The sequence below is a fragment of the Amphiura filiformis genome, chromosome 18 (genome assembly GCF_039555335.1).
Source record: "Amphiura filiformis chromosome 18, Afil_fr2py, whole genome shotgun sequence".
NCBI lineage: Eukaryota > Metazoa > Echinodermata > Ophiuroidea > Amphilepidida > Amphiuridae > Amphiura > Amphiura filiformis.
Genome location: NC_092645.1, coordinates 41,122,090 through 41,139,085, shown reverse-complemented (window position 1 = coordinate 41,139,085; position 16,996 = coordinate 41,122,090). Strand labels below are relative to the sequence as shown.

Sequence of the window (16,996 nt, the reverse complement as noted above, 5' to 3'; positions counted from 1 at the left end):
ATAGTACTTATGGCACTGATCATTATAAGATATGGAGACATTTCAACTGTGCTCTTCTTTGGTGGGAAAAAGTTATTGAACTTTTACACAGGGGTCAATTTCAAAATTGCTCGGACTTGGATAAAAACAATACTTATGTGTTCCTTTAGTCTTAAGGATTCCGAAAAAGTATAGTTTGACCTATCTACAATGTATGGTTATGGATTAGTTTTGCTTATACCATGATCGTTTAATTATTTTTAATGAGTGCTTTTAGGTGAAACAGTGCAACATTTATCTATTTTACAACTTGTGCTGATGTTATTTTCTGCTATGTGTGGACAAATAGCTAAAAGAGATCACGAGAGCCGCAGAAAGTCAAAGTTCAGGGTACAGGTCAAAAGTGTGATGAGTTATTCTAGTTGAAATCCATACACCCCCTATGGAGGACATATCCTTAATATCCCACACAGGGGAGTGTAGTGTTCAAATGGATTCACCCATTCAGGTAACCCCATTTGAAATTTACACTCTATGTGTGGAAAATTAAGGTTATTTCTACCATCTAGGAGTAATGGATTTCAACTGGATTAGCTTGTTAAAGTATGATCATTATGCGCCTACTATCTGAGGTGAACTGCCCAGGTGGCATCTCACAGTTGTTATGTAGGGAGGTGCTTCTGGAATACCCCCCTCATATCAAAAAACCCTGCAAAATATTAATTAGGAAAATGTGAAAAAATTCAAAATTGTAGGCAAATGATTTGATTGCCTCCCTCCCCTCCCCCTCCCACCTCTCCCCGCGAAAAAAAAAACCCTCGTGCTGGTACTATCATAAACCCCCTATTCAAAATTTTAAAATTCTAGGCAAATGTTTTGCTGCCTCCATCCCTCAATCCCCCTCCCCTGTGGAAAAAAACAACACTTGTACTGCCACTGATTCTATAGACCACTTGACATCATTGTTTATCAACAAAGGCAAGGGACTGGTCTATCGATATGCTTGAATGGACTGCTACACTGTTCAATGGCTTTCTTGTACTATATGAAATATGGTGGGCGATTTAAAATGCACATGCCCTGAGCAAACTATGATGCGTACACACACTGCAGGGCAAAGAACAATGGAAATTGCCATAATTCGCGCGCATATTGCCTGGCAATGACGTCACATGTCAACAGTCCTGTACAATGATTTTATATAGTCGATAATATATTATCGAGTAGAGCTCATGGAGGCAGCCATTAGCAGACCACCCATTGTCAGATGGCTGGCTGATTTTCAGCTGCACACACAAATGAATAGGAGAATTTTGAAAATGAATCATGACTTTTTGATAAACCGCTTACGGCAAAAAATTCTGAGCACTGGGTGATTCTAAATTTCACATACAATGCACAAAACAATATTTGTAAAATCTTTGTCGAGAGATTTAAAAAGTTATCGAGAGAATTTTCTGTAATATTGTTTTAAATTAACACAAACTTTCTAAGCAGAAAAATGGCCACAGTTCCTATCTTGCCATTGACAACTACAGGAAGACCACCCGCAGAGCTTCAAGCCACATGCCAGACATCCTGGCGCCAACTGCAAATGGCTGCGCCCATGTGATGCAAGTCGATAATATATTATCGACTTTATAAAATCATTGTACAGGACTGGTCAAGTGGTCTATTATCAGTTTGGAAAAAAATAAAGAGTGCAATGAGAGAAAAGAAAAGCAGTCGAAGCACACACCATGCAGTAGGAAGAATCATTTCGTGACATCCCCACCTCTGATTTGTTATCAGGCTGACTCTGTGTTCGGAATACGCCAATTGGAATCTCGTGGGTTGTTGAACACAGCTTCTGGTAGAGACGTCCGTAGGTGCGTATCCACATGTCTTCCGCTGTTATTCTTAACTGTGGTGGGAAAATGTGTGAAGGTTGTGGTTAGTAACACATTTATAGTGATTATATGAGACCTGCTACCACAAAATAAGCATAAAATTGCAAGTTGGTAGTTTCAAGACATCCTGGCTGCTGAGTTGATGTTCTTTGCTCCGCAACTGTATAAGCTAGTAGTATATCCTTTGTGAATGGCCCATTCCACCCCCATTCACAATGGACTTACAAACATACTTCTGGCTTGAACATGTAGTAGCAGGTCAGGCATTACATTAACTAACACTTCGATCATAGAGCGCCTTTACCTGGGGATGATTTTCAAAGCACTAACAATGAAATCCAGGGGACAGTACCATTGGAAGCTCCTGGGTTTGACTCAGTGATGCTTTTTCATGGGCAAAAATTAGCATGCTGACTTTGCCTAGGCACCATTGCATATTTAGCTCATGTATTTGCGTATTTTTGACAGACTTACATTTAAGAGTGATGGTGTTCCCAAAAAACTTTCAGAGCCACAGAAAAATAGTAAGATCTTAGGAAATAATTTCCTGTCTAGGTTTTTTTCTGGGAACTGCGGTACCAGGATACTTTGGATTTTGTAGCCCTGCACAGTATATATATTTTAAAAAGCACAGTGATTTATAGTGCCCTACGCATAGGTATAATGCCTAGATGTTAAACCATTAAACAACAACACAGGTACTTGCAGCTAAAAAGTGCACACCATAGACATTCCACAATAGACCTTTGCAGCCAGAATCAGCTCCCCGAGTTTTGTATTGGTTACAACAAGACAACTAGCAGTAAGTTTCTTGTCCAAGGGAATTTCAAGCTAACTCATTTTTTACATGATACCGTACTAAGCACCGCCGGGGTTCAAACCCGCAATCTCTTGCACCATAGTTGAACGCCTTATCGATTGAACTAATTTGACTGCCAATATTACAGCAGTTATTGTTTTTATGCTGAGACACAGGCAACATATTATTATTATTTCATATCCGATATGAAATCACTGTGACTTACCTCACATAAATATCCTGAACCTGGAGCTTGGTCAATGCCTAATAATAATCGCATGGCACCAATCATGTAGTCTTTCACGAAGGACTGGAAAAAAAAACCAAAAAAAAAAACACAAACATTCAAATACTTGAAAGACACTCTCAGTGACTCGATAAATCAAGAAAATCGTCCAAAATCAGATTTTTGTATATTTGTAAAGAGAATGGTGTACTAGATAACATATACTGCAACAATAATATAACTCAGTAAGGGTAAATGCCACATTTACGTGATAGTTTGGGGAGTTTATCCATACTGCAATTGAATGGAGCTTCATAATTATCAACTCTGCCATTTGCCATTGTTTTTATATGAAAAAAAAACCCTGTATGTCAATTTTATTAATTTTTTCCCTTCATGTTTAAGCTATTCCTCGAAATCTTCAAATTTTTGAATGTTTTTGATGCAATCACTGAAAGAGCATTTAAAAAGATCATGATGATTTTAGTCTTTCAAAGATATTACCCCTTTGATGATATCAGCTATCTTAGGTAGATAGCAAAAATCAATTTTCTGCATAGGGCTAAGTTTATTTCCTTTATTGATCAGTTACTGCCGGACCAGTGACGTAGCCTGGACTTTTCACAGGGGGGGGGGGGTTGAGGAGGCAAGGCAACTTCCAGGGGGAGGGGCAAACATGGATGAAAATGGCCACAGGCTAAATCTAAATATCAGGGCGGTCAACATCCCACATGGGGGAAAGAGGGAGGAAAGACTTTTCACGGGGGTAGCTGCCAGCCCTGGGCTATGCCACTGTGCGGAATCACATTACCTCCACTGTTCGGCATCACATTAACCCCATATTTGGCCAGGGTTTTTGCATGCTTACCAAATTTACTAGTTAGCAACCCCAAAAATTACTTGTAACTCTCTACCAAGATCATCAGTCTGGCCATCAACTGTTTTTTTTAAACTAAGAAGCCTTTGAAACAAAGGTGTCTATTTTACCATTGACCACTATACCTGGTATAATAGTGTATCCAGCATACTGGCACTGAAGACATTTCCTGCTGAGAAAGGCAACCGGAACATATAGGCAATATTGGACCCTTTGGACGTCTCGATCTGAAAGAGTAAAATAAAATACAACATTCCTGTGTTTGACTAATATTTTGATCATTAAACAATGTACTCCATTCAATGTACTCCATTGTTTTATTAAAAATCTTAGATTTTATCACAACTATAGTGCCTAAGGCCTTAATTTTTGCAAGGTATGTTACTTTACTGAAGTACATTGCAATTGTGTAAAAATCAGAATTTTGAAAAACATAGAAGGCATCTTCTTCAGCAAATGTTGCAATAAGGCTTAAAGGTTAGGAACTATCTACACCTACCTTCTGTTTCTCTGTCATTTTTTGTGTGCATATGAATCTTTGGCTCTAAACTGCATGAATTTCATGGCTTCTCATGTTGGATGGATGTAAATTAGGGTTAGGACTATGGTTAGGGTCTATCTTCACTAACCTTCTGTTTCTCTGCCATTTATGTGCATATGAATCTTTGGTTCTTCGCTGTATAAATCTCATGGCGTCTCATGCTCAATGGATGTATTCTATGGCTATGTTTAGGTCCAGGGCCTATAGCTACCTATTGTACTTACCTTCTGTTTCTCTGCCATTTTTTGTGCATATGAATCTTTGGCTCTAAACTGCATGAATCTCATGTTGGATGGATGTGTTAATTCTGTGATAATATTCACATGGGGAAATAATCTGAAATAAAAAACAAACAAATAAAAAAAATACACTGTGAATACAAGAGCAGAAAATGTATTAAAAGAGTTCGGATGCAAGAACTAATCAATTTTTTCTTAATTGAGATATAGGCAAATATAACTGGTTAAATATAACAATGTAACAAGTTAAATCACACAACCCCAGCAAACACAAAATGTATATAAAAATGTTTTTAAAAATGTGTTGGTTTTGGTAAAACATTTTAACAACATTATATGTCGGATTTGATGAAGGTCATGAAAACGTTTTACTATGTTTTTTTATGAAAACACACTGCATCCATATTTTTAGAATATTGTCGAAATGTTATTGTAAAATTTTTTTTTCAAACATATTTTGTCAAATATTTCATCTACACTTATATAACATTACAGAATATTTTGTAGTAACTTTGCAAAAATATTTTTGAATCTTATGAAAATGTTTTTTACCCTTTACATTTCAATTATTCATTTCAATTCTGACAACCTTTTCTAATCTTTTGCGAATAATTTTAAAAACATTTTGTTTTTGCTGGGATCATTATCTACACTTGTATACTGCATTGGGCTATTCCAGTTGAAATCCATACACCCTTATGGAAGACATGACCTTAATCTTCCATACAGGGTGTGTAGATTTCAAATGGAGTCACCCATTTAGGTAACCCTATTTGAAATCCACCACTCCCTGTGTTGAAGATTAAGGCCAAGTCTTCCAGGGGTGTATGGATTTCAACTGGAACAGCCCATTTAACAGTGAATTAGGCTATTCCAGTTGAAATCCATCCACCCCCTATGGAAGACATGACCTTAATCTTCCAAACAGGGTGTGTCAATTTCAAATGAGATTACCTGAATGGGAGACTCCGTTTGAAATCTACACTCCCTGTGTGGGAGATTAAGGCTAAGTCTTCCATAGGGGGTATATGGATTTCATCTGGAATACACCATTAAACAGCATATACTTACTTAAATAAAGTTTGTACTGCTACTATTTGGTTGGCATCAGCCATATAATCTTCCTCTGCTAATTTGGAGCTTTCTTTATCTACAATGACCACAGTATCTGCCTGAAGGATTCCTGCCCGCAGTAAGTCATCCAGGCTGAAAAAATAAAAACAAATAAGGTGAGGTTAAAGGGTTGGAATTATGAAAATCTTTGGGCCTCAAAACTGCTAAATTCTTCGAGTGATTGTTCATATGTGTCGATAGTTAAAACAGCAATTAAGGTTTAAACAGTTATTCAACACTAAAAGAATTGAGTCCTCATCAGGAGAACTCCAAAGGTGTTGTAAAGGAGTTGAATGTAAAAGTGCTCAGCAGAGAAGACAGAGAGTACCCACGCCTAGTGAGGGAAGCCATACAAATCCAGAGACACTTGTTGCAACTTAACTGTGACCAGAGCCTTGAGATCCCGACACTGTACACTTCATTGATTTGACCCAAGGTCATCTCAGGTCAATCTTGAAGTCAACTCCCTCACAACACCTTTGGATTTCTCCTGATGAGGATATGTCGAAATATTGAGGTTAGTTTCGAATGACCCTTTAAACCTTTGCTGCTAAATTCTTGTTTGTACGAATATAAAAGTATTTAGAATGAAAACAGTTGATGAATCTGTTTGTGACGTCAAGTTTTTGAAAAATTCTCAGTCATGGAGAAAATGACACAAAAGATAAAAAAAACATTTTTGGACCCAATCTTTTTTGGGCAACATAACAAAACTATTCTTCATTAACAAATGTCTTTTATTAAATTTCAAAAACCAAATATAAATACCTAGGGAGATAAAGTCTATAACAGGAAGCAGTCTGATGTCAAGGATTACTAGTATAGATGTTGAAACCAATAATTTAGTGGGAAAATCTTGTTAAAATGTGAGTCTAATATCGTCAACTTTTATGGAATTGGGTAAAAGAACTATTTTCACAGTTGAATCAAACATTCCAAATTAACTTGTTCAAAGCTCTCTAGATTTCAGTTCCTCGTTTTAACTTACTTCTCTACTGTGCCCATCATGTAGTATACCATAGGAAAAGGTCTAATACACTCTAAAAATGCTGTACCAGGTCTGAATTGAAACAAGAAAAGTATCATATGACATAATGATGAAAAAAATGCTTTACAAGACACAAAATACAAAAATTAACCCAAGTTTAGGTGATTTTTTTCTTACAAAATGTGTTATTGGGATAATAAGATAACTTTAAACAAATGTGTTATTATTTATCAGGTTCAGTAAGTTTTTACACTTTATTAAATCAGATAACATAACATAATCATTAATTAGTTAACTAAGATATGATTATTAATAGCACTGCCACATGGTGATATTAAAATGGACATATATAAGTTTTTGGATAGATGTTTGATGATAGAATTTCAGAAAGTTATTCACTTAAGCACATTACCTTATGTGACACGATCTGCTTAATTAGGGTTCAAAGGAGGCATTTTTGACAATTCAATTATATAATTATTCCCCTTTACAAACATCATATACTGAAAATACCAATATAGTCTAGCATACTGGGTTCTACAGTTCTGAAGTTTTGTAATGTGTATTTCTTATGTATTTTATTGTTTTTCATTCCATATCTCATTTTCAAATATGCTGCAGTTGGCCTCCATGGACCAGATCGTGCCATATGTGACATGATCTGGTCCATGGGGGCCAAAGGATGCATTTTTGACAATTGAATCACTGTAATTATTACATTATACATACAATAGGCTAGTATATACTGAAAACACCAAAGGTCTAGCATACTTAATTCCAAAGTTATGAAGTTTATTGATGTCCATTTTCTTATGTATTTTATTGTTTTTTACTCCATATTTTTACCTTTATCTCATTTTCAAATTTACTGCCTTTGGCCCCCATTGACCATATTGTGCCATATACAAATATTATTACACACTTACTTTTCCTCAAGAAGAATAATGATAGGTTTTAATGTATGCTTGGGTCTCCAGTGCTGTCTGAGTGGTACGATAAAATTCACCATCCCAAGCGCAGCCGACTCAGCCGCAACAATGATGTTGTTATTCGGCCAGTTGTACTCTGCAGCGTGTGTCCATTTACAATGGTCACATTTCTGGGTGATAAAATAGTAAAAACATGTTTAGGTCTTAAAACTACCAATAAATTAAATGGATGAACCCACATTCTTAGTCAGTCGCTATGGTTTAGCTTGTTAATGCTGAATTTCGTTGCTTTCTGCATGCCGTCTTTTACACGGTAGAGGCAGCAACTACGTCGTCACGGAAGACGTTTGTCAAAGTGCGAGTATGTAGCGCGTTCTATAATAATACTTGAACAAGATCGCAATACGGGCAACTAAAAGGGTACAAGTTTATTTCTGTTACACACCTGATCTAATTCAAGGCAATATATCTTTAGGTTTGGACAAGTTGTGGCATGGTGCTGTGCTATCAAGCCCTTTCCCTCCCTCTGTTACTTACCTTATCTAATTCAAGGCAACATATATCTTTAGGTTTGGACAAGAGGTGACACGGCGCCGGCATGTAGCCGATGTAAGGAATTATGGGTGGATTACCTTTGATCCATCTGGAAAAATGAAGAAGAAAAATAATATTATTTTGTAAGAACAACTCAAAACATCAATCATGTCAAAATAACCACAACGCCAAAAGAAAGTCCTCATTTATGTTACCGGTCCTAAATCTGAAGCTGCATATGTTTTGACGATTTGATTGATACAGTCGTGTGCAGCATCTTGATACCTCTAATTTGATCATGCGCGTATTTTGGGTGGGCTTTAGCGCCAGCCCCGGGTAAAAGCAGGCGGCCAAAATGAAGGGCGGAAGGAAGAAGAAGGCGGCAAAACGAAGGGCGGCAAAAAGAATTAGTAAATAAAAAAGGGCGGAAAAATTTGATAAAGCAGAAAAAATTATGAAAAAATGGGTACTATACATCACTTTTAGGACGAAACCCCTTTTGTGCTCTAAATTGACACAAAAATTGATACCAGTATATATAATTTGGTGCATCAAAAGTTGAAAATTAGAGAAGGTGCACGCAAAACTGTAGAGGTGAGTTGCAGAGTGTGACATAGGCCTATGACATAGCCCGAAAAGACCGCTAGGCAATATTGATTGCACCGTTCCCGTATACAGCAGTAAGGCATTGTAACAATCCATGTGTTTCAAGTTAACAATTGGGTAAACCGGACACTTGGGATAACCGAGCACTTGGGATAGTCAACAAGGGCTCATTTGATAAACCGGGGTTGCCCCCCAAAAATATTTTTCTTGCCCCCCCCCCCCCCAGTTTTGAGGCAAAACCCCTAAAATTACAATCTTGGTGCCGCCACTGGCCATACCTAGAATTCCAACATAGTCAAATAGTGTAAAATTAAAAATTGGCCTGGTAAGAACAAAATTTCACCTTAATTTGGGGGAAAATAAGTATAAAATTGGCCTAGCAAACACAAAATTGTACCTTAGTTTTGGACTAAGATAGTGTATAAGTGAAAGCTTTTTCGCACTTTATGCACAATTATCACAGTAACTAACACCGAGTCAAAATGATGCCCACCACCAATATTTTTGTCATTGCCCTCTCAAACAAGTTATACGCGACGGAATATGTAAAATACTTGGACCCTGGGCCCCCAAAAAGAATTTTTACAAAGACCACACTATATCCATCAGTGAGATGCAACACTTGGATAACAATTTAATGTTGTACTATATCTTTCTAAGTTCCGCAGTTTTCTTTTAAGATGACAAAAAATATAAAACAAGATGGTTTATTATGTCAATATTAATTATATATGTCCCCCATATATATCATTTCACTTCCAGATCATCATCATTCCATGCTTTAAGGTTTTCAAGAGGGACAACTGTCGTATACACAGCGTAAAGGAGTAATAACCTTACTATACAAAAAGGGTGATAGATCGAATTTAGATAATTGGCGTCCTATCTCATTGCTCAATTATGACTATGAAATATGTACGATGGCTCTAGCACTGAGATTACACAAAGTTCTTGATAAAGTGATAAATCCTGAGCAAACAGGGTATGTGAAGGGTCGTTTTAGTGGCCAAAATATTCGTCTGATAGAAGATGCGATAGAATTTTGTACGAATAATAAACAGGAGGGTGCAGTATTATTTGTTGACTTTCGAAAAGCTTTCGATACGCTAGAAATACCGTTTATTGATAAATGTTTAATCAAAATGGGTTTTGGTGAACAGTTCCGAAAATGGGTATCTAATATAAATATATTGTAACATTAATAGTTGTGTTTCTGTAAATGGATGGTTATCCGAATCTTTTACAATCAGCAGAGGTATTAGGCAAGGATGTCCTCTCTCGGCCCTTTTATTCATAATAGCGGTAGAATTTTTATCTGGGGATATTAAACAAAACCAGCAAATACAGGGTATCGAAATTGGAAATGAGTCTGATTTAGAGATTAAGTTAGTCCAATTGGCTGACGATACTACTTTACTTGTCAGAAATGAAACATCAGTTGTGAAAGCATTGGAAGCAATTGAAAAATTTAGTGACTCTGCGGGAATTAGGCTTAACAAAAACAAAACAGAAGGTATTTGGTTGGGAGACAGTCCCCCTAACATTCCTCAAACAACTATCTCGTGGTCAACACAACCTATTAAAAGTCTAGGTATGTATTTTGGAAAAGATTATTGAGAAATGTCATAAATTGATATGGTCTGAAAAATTAAAGAAAATGGAACTTGCTTTGAACGGATGGAAAGCCAGAAAACTATCATATTATGGTAAAATATCAGTTGTCAAGACTTTTGGTGTTTCACAACTACTATATTGTGCATATTCTATACATGTACCAGAATATGTGATAAAAGAAGCAAACAAAATGCTCTTTCAATTTATTTGGGGTTCAAAGAGGGAAAAAGTCAAAACAACGATAACGGGATACATGGAATATGGTGGCTTGAAAATGATAGACCTGCAAAGCCAAATAAGAGCTCTAAAAATTAAATGGATTTCAAGATTACTTTGCGAAAATGATCATGGTATTTGGATAAAAATAGCAAAATTTTGGTTTAATCAAATAGGAGGCCTAGATTTTGTACTTAATTTGGAATGTAAGTCCTCTAATGTATCGGAAGTAACAAAAGAAAAAATTCCCAAGTTCTACACAGAGGTACTAAAATCTTGGTTTATGTTGAAAAAAAAGAATGCTGATGCCTCTTTACACGAAGCAAGAGTACTTCATGATCAAATAATCTGGTACAATAATGACATAAAATTTAGAAATAAGTTGCTTATGTTTAAGAAGTGGAAAGATGCTGGTATAATGTACTTAAGTGATATTGTAATCAATAATCGTTTTATAACTCTTTTTGAGCTAAGACAAATAGTTCGGTGTCCAAATGATGTTTTTAACTTACATACATTACTGACAGCAATACCAAAAGAATGGAAAACGTTAATTTTAAATAATCATGTAGATTTCAACAAAACAAAGGGCAATGATCGATTATTTCAAGTTGAGAAAACCAAACTACACATTTCAAAGCTATCCACAAAACAAATATATAAACTTTTAATGCCATCAGAATGCGACCCAATTTGCGTTAAATATTGGCAAGATCACTTCAATTGTAATACAAGTAAATCATCTTGGAGACAAATCTTCACTTTTAAAAGAAAAGATAGAGTTCGAAACAAATTTGGACACTTTCAATATAACCTTTTATATAACCTAATACCGTGTAAGAAAAGCCTATTGAAATGGAAGATTAGTAATTCGGACGAATGCTGTTTCTGCAATTGTCGTGAGGACTATGAACACTTTTTCATATCATGCAGGAAAAATACATCATTTTGGATTTTCTTTAAAGAATGCGTGTTAATTACAACACACACACATTTGAACGTGTCTCTAGAACATATTATTTATGGTAAGAACAAGAAAGACTCACATTTTGATTTTGTAAACCTGCTCTTAATTATAGCATCGTTTTCAGTTTACAAGGCCAAAATAAGATATAGTGAAACCAATATATTTACTCCTATACCACTGCTCTTTATTAATGAAGTAGAAAGATTGAATGAAATAACAACAAATGCAGAAAATGTGCCAACAATTATATAAAAGAAAATCAAAATGTCTGGGATGAACTTAAGGTTCATTTGAATATACTGTAATAAATTATACATAATGTTTTGATAATGTTAATTTACATGTCGTGGCTTTTGAACCGCAATATTGTGGAATAGCAAGTTTTTGAGCTTGATATATAAACTAAATAAAATAAAGGCGTTTCGCCAACCTCACTGAGGTATAAAGAGAAAAAAATCATCATTCCATGCATCATGCAGGACATGCGAATCCATGTTATATTAGTATATAATGTAATGATACAAAATAGATGAACAGAGATGAGGGGCATTAAAATGTTTCCTAGTATATATTATTATCTTCTTTGAACATGTGGAGAGTCATCTGCCAATGGGCTATTCCAGTTGAAATCCATACACTCCCTGTGGAATACATCAATAATCTCCCACACAGGGGGTGCATAGATTTCAAATGGAGTTGACCCATTTAGGTAAGCCTATTTGAAATTCAGACTCCCTGTGGGTGATATTAAGAGTACGTCTTCCATAAGGGGTGTGTGTATTTTAACTAGAATAGCCCAATGTTACACCAAAGGTACAAGTCACCAGGAGATCAACACTTCACCAAAACTTTTAACCCATGAGAACTACCTGCCGATTGGCCAAAATGACGATTGTGTCCAATTTTGAACCAATCAATGAGGGTATTAATAAGATCATCTGCAAATGCAAGTTTGACCATATGAAGTTTAAAGCCTAGTCATAATTTCAATTATCAACCAATCATTAATGTTGTTAGATGATCAGTAGTGTCCAAGGGGGTTAAAAACAATAGCTGCAGGCCTCACTGAATTGCCCTGTGAGGGACAACCAAAATTTGATGTTGGGCAACCAAAAACAGTGACATGTCAGCTTGGCGGGCAACTAGAATTAAAATGACAGATATGATTAAAATTATGCAAACTGATGCCTATATGAACTTAGGCATCCCTCAACAAGGAATGCACTGCATGCTACGCATTGTCTGGTGACTATCGTATTTTAACTGCATAAGGTGCAAACATATGTGCAAAGAGCAGGGCAAGTAAAATATCAAGTCACAGAAGTGGATTTTAAGTGGACTTGTCCTACGGGGAAGTGAACATTTTAAAATTCTGTGAGGCCTGCACATGCATGATGAGATTGGAAATACTACCTAAATATTACCCATGTCTTTGCACTAAATGATGATGTAAGTGTTTGTGGCAATTATGAGAGTTGTAAATTAAATTATGTAATGTGGTAAAATCATTAATATAAAGGTTGGCCAAGACACTGTCTCACGGTTGTTTGATGGCATGTAGATTTAATTTTTAAGCAAAGTTGAACACTGATGGCGCTGTTTATCTTAAATCTTATTTGCATCTTTACAAGGTATAGACAGTTGTATAATGCCATTAAAAAGATAAAAATAAGTAACATACTTTTATAGCAAAGAAATTTTTTAACTTCTTTATATCATGAAATGAAAGGAACAACTCATATTATTTTTAAATTTATTAAATTTATTAAATTTAAAATATATGTAAATAGCACCCCCAATTTATGTACAAATATACATTTTATGGAATAAAAATTACCACAAAAAGGCAGAAAAAGATGACAAATTTGATAAAGAGAGGAAAATCAAAGTTAAAAATAGCCAAGAATATTATGTGTATTAGTTCGATAGCTGTTGCTATTGTAAAGGTCTAGAATTGAGAATTATGTAATGTTTTATTAGAAACATTAATAAATGATCACATCAAACAACCGTAGTCTCGTGCCTGGGGGGTACTCACTACAAATCACCATATGGGAATGTGCCGCAATCATGGATAGCATTTTTGACCATTTGATATGTTAATTAATTATTGACCCTTTTTTGTGGCTAATTTGGGTCTTTAGATGGGTAATTTTCCCAATTTTGTCTAACTCTTGCCAAAATATTCAAAATTTGCAACAAATTTTGGGAAAAGTTGTAAAAACTTTGGCTAACAATTTTGACTTTTGGTATAGCTATAGGTCCAAATTTCTTGGAAAAATTGTATATCAGTCCACTATTAACCCTATGAGAACTACCTGCCGATTGGCCAAAATGAATATTATGTCCAATTTTGGACCAATCAAGGATCATATACAAATGCAAGTTTCACCATAAATAGTTTAAAGCCTAGTCATAATTGGCAATTGAAATGAGCATTTCAAGTTATCAACCAATCAGAAATGCTGTTAGATGACCAGTAGTGTCCAGGGGTTTAAATTCTCTGCAGCACATTCCTACCCAAACCAAACTTGAGTACCCCCTCCTTCTGGCAGAAACACACTGTGAAGAAGATGTCAATTAAGTGTTCGTAATGTGTGTTACCTCTCAGCTGATTTTACTTTGTGCTCTGGTGTTAAAACTTCCTTACTCACGCACCTGTATTATTTTGTGAAGAAATTTGTCACATCACAATGGGACTACTACATTAACAAGTGTTGTTACATTATGTGGAGTGCCTTCAAAAATTGAAGCAGAAAGACCCACGAAAAAACAAAATCACTGGTCATATATTTGTCATCCTAATCTTGCACCTGTTTTAACCAGTTGACAGCACAATAGCACTAAGCCCTATCAGATGAAAGGATGACAAATATTATATGTGACCCACTACCACGAGATGAACATAAAGTCACAAGTTGGTAGTTTCAAGACATCCTGGCTGACTGAGTTGATGTTCATTGTTTGCCAATAGAGTATGTCCTTCGTCAAAGGATATACAGACATAGGCCTACTTCTGGCTTGAACAGGTGCGTGTGAAACAGAGAACACCAATGCAGGCATCTCGAAACTACTAACTTCTGACTTACACTCGGGTAACAGGTCACATATGATCAGTGATTTTGTTTTTTTCACAGGTCTTGCTGCTTCCATTTTTTTAAGGTACTGCCCACATAATGCAGAAAGAATTGCAATTGTTTCATATTTAATGTTTGTTTTATACTTGATATTTCATATTTCATATTTGATATTATTTTGCTTCAGACATAATGTATGCTTAATTGAAGTCAATACATGCATATACAATATGTGACCAGTGTGAGTAACCTAAAACACCTTTTCCATAATAGTGATACATGCTGTGTCTATTTGTAGTTTCTTATTAAAAAATTTACATTACAAAATCAGTTGCTAAAATACTGTAAAAACAAAAACCTCTATAACAAAAGACAGAGATAATAGTGAAACTAGTTGGCATCTGACAATCAACTCCCCACAGCCTGTGATTGGTTAGTAGCTTTAAAAAAGGTGCCTTAATTGAAAAAAAAGGAATCACAGAAAATGGCTAACGATGTCAGTGCTTTTACAAGACACAAAGCAACTTTTATAAGCATTGTTGATATGGTGCCTTTTGGAAAGAAAGTTTTCTGATACTAAGGACCTAACTTTTGAGACAAATCGTAAACAAACCGTTTTTTTTTAAATTTGATTGACAGATGCAGAATAGTGCCTTTATCTCTGGCTTTGATTATAATATTTAGACAAAAATATAATTTTCACTCAACAGATTAATTTAGTGTGTTAACACATGTATACTATAAATCTAGATTTGCAAACTCATATAACCTATTTTTGCAAAAACAATAATACAATTAAATTTATTAATACAAGTTGGCAAACTCACAAACTTCTAGTTAATATTTACTTTAGAAGTCATTTTTAAGTGAATTGTGCAAATTGTGAATTAGTTATATTCATCATTGGACTATTCTAGTTGAAATCCACACACCCCCTGTGGAAGACATGACCTTAATCTCCTACACAGGGGGTGTAGATTTCAAATGGAGTCACCCATTTAGGTACTCCCATTTGAAGTTCACACTCCCTGTGTGGAAGATTAAGGTCATGTCTTCCATAGGGGTGTATCGATTTCAACTGGAATAGCTCATTATTAGTTTTTAACTAATAAATAGTTATTCTACGATATGAAATATCAGACCATGGACTTGGTGCAAGTGAGGTAATTGCACTGGTTTGTAGCGGGGATACCTAGAGGCATAGAAAACTAAGAGTTATCTTTATTTACACTTTTTAGATATCTAAGGATTATTCCCATGTGTGATGTTGGCTGCCTTGTTATTTTAGATTTTAAAACCTTTTTGTGCTAATTTTGAAAAAATTTTATCAAATTTTGCCCCCAGTTTGAAAGCCGTCTTTCCATCTTTGTCCATCTGAAAAAATATATGACACTATTTTAGCAAACTCGAAATGATGGTACAAATATCATCTTTTCATACAAATTCTGAACCAAGAGTGGGAATTCTCAGTTATCCTTTTCACACTTTTTTCTACACTCTAGTTTTCTATCCCTCCAAGATTTTAGTCCCAGGTACCAAGGGTATGCAAACTGTATCAAAATGATTGGAACCGGAATATGTGACATTTTAAAAAAAATGTAAAAAAATAATTTATATAATTGCTAAAAATTATATTTAACTTAGTGATCTGCTAATCTGAAGCCAATAGGTTGTTGCATCTGGGAGCTATTGTCATTCAAATGGAGTACTCACAAAGCACAAGTTGAATAGCTTCATTGCTCAAAATATTTATTGCATTGGTGCTCCCAATCAAAATCTTGCTTCCTTTCATTACGTTTTGTTACCTGGAGAGATTTGATCATGTCTCACCTTCTTTTTCAACCAAATCAACGGTAATAACTCTTGTAGTGAGGGATCAACATTTTACCACAAATTGCCTCAGACAAAACTCAATTCCTGGGAACCAAATACCATACAAGGTCATTTTTATGTAACTCAGTGACTGTATATTGCCGCTAGCTATAATGATATCCTAGTGATCTGATCAACTCATTGACAGATACGAACCTCAGGAGGGAATTCAATTTTTGATCAATTCTCTCCAGGTAGTGAAACGTAATGTAAAACCATGTGCTATCTTCATGGCGTAAACTTCCAAGAGAATATAAAACTAACAATATATTTTCATATATCTAAAAAAAGGAGCCTAAACTGGTAGACAACATAGTGAAAATATTCTGCAAAAATGACAAGTAGCCGGTTCCAATAATTTTGATACAATTTGTAGGAGCTTTCATATACTTACTGGTCTTCCTCGTCCCATATGAGCAAGGTTGCCCTGTATTACATCACACAGCAATAATTAAGAGATAACATCAAACATCAAACATGCACATGAGTGGCATGAAGGTAGAGTAAGGGAAAGATAGATAGAAGATTAA

At 35.4% G+C, this 16,996-nt stretch overlaps 1 protein-coding gene across 1 annotated transcript in view; it reads right to left on the bottom strand.

The window, feature by feature from the left end:
- LOC140138676 (potassium channel subfamily T member 2-like) overlaps window positions 1–16,996 on the bottom strand; it is a 222,648-nt gene that overhangs the window by 12,136 nt on the left and 193,516 nt on the right. Inside the window, 8 exon segments of the mRNA XM_072160422.1 lie at window positions 1,754–1,882; window positions 2,894–2,977; window positions 3,896–3,997; window positions 4,536–4,647; window positions 5,622–5,756; window positions 6,652–6,723; window positions 7,578–7,750; window positions 8,118–8,223. Of these exon segments, the coding sequence (XP_072016523.1) occupies window positions 1,754–1,882; window positions 2,894–2,977; window positions 3,896–3,997; window positions 4,536–4,647; window positions 5,622–5,756; window positions 6,652–6,723; window positions 7,578–7,750; window positions 8,118–8,223 (913 nt within the window).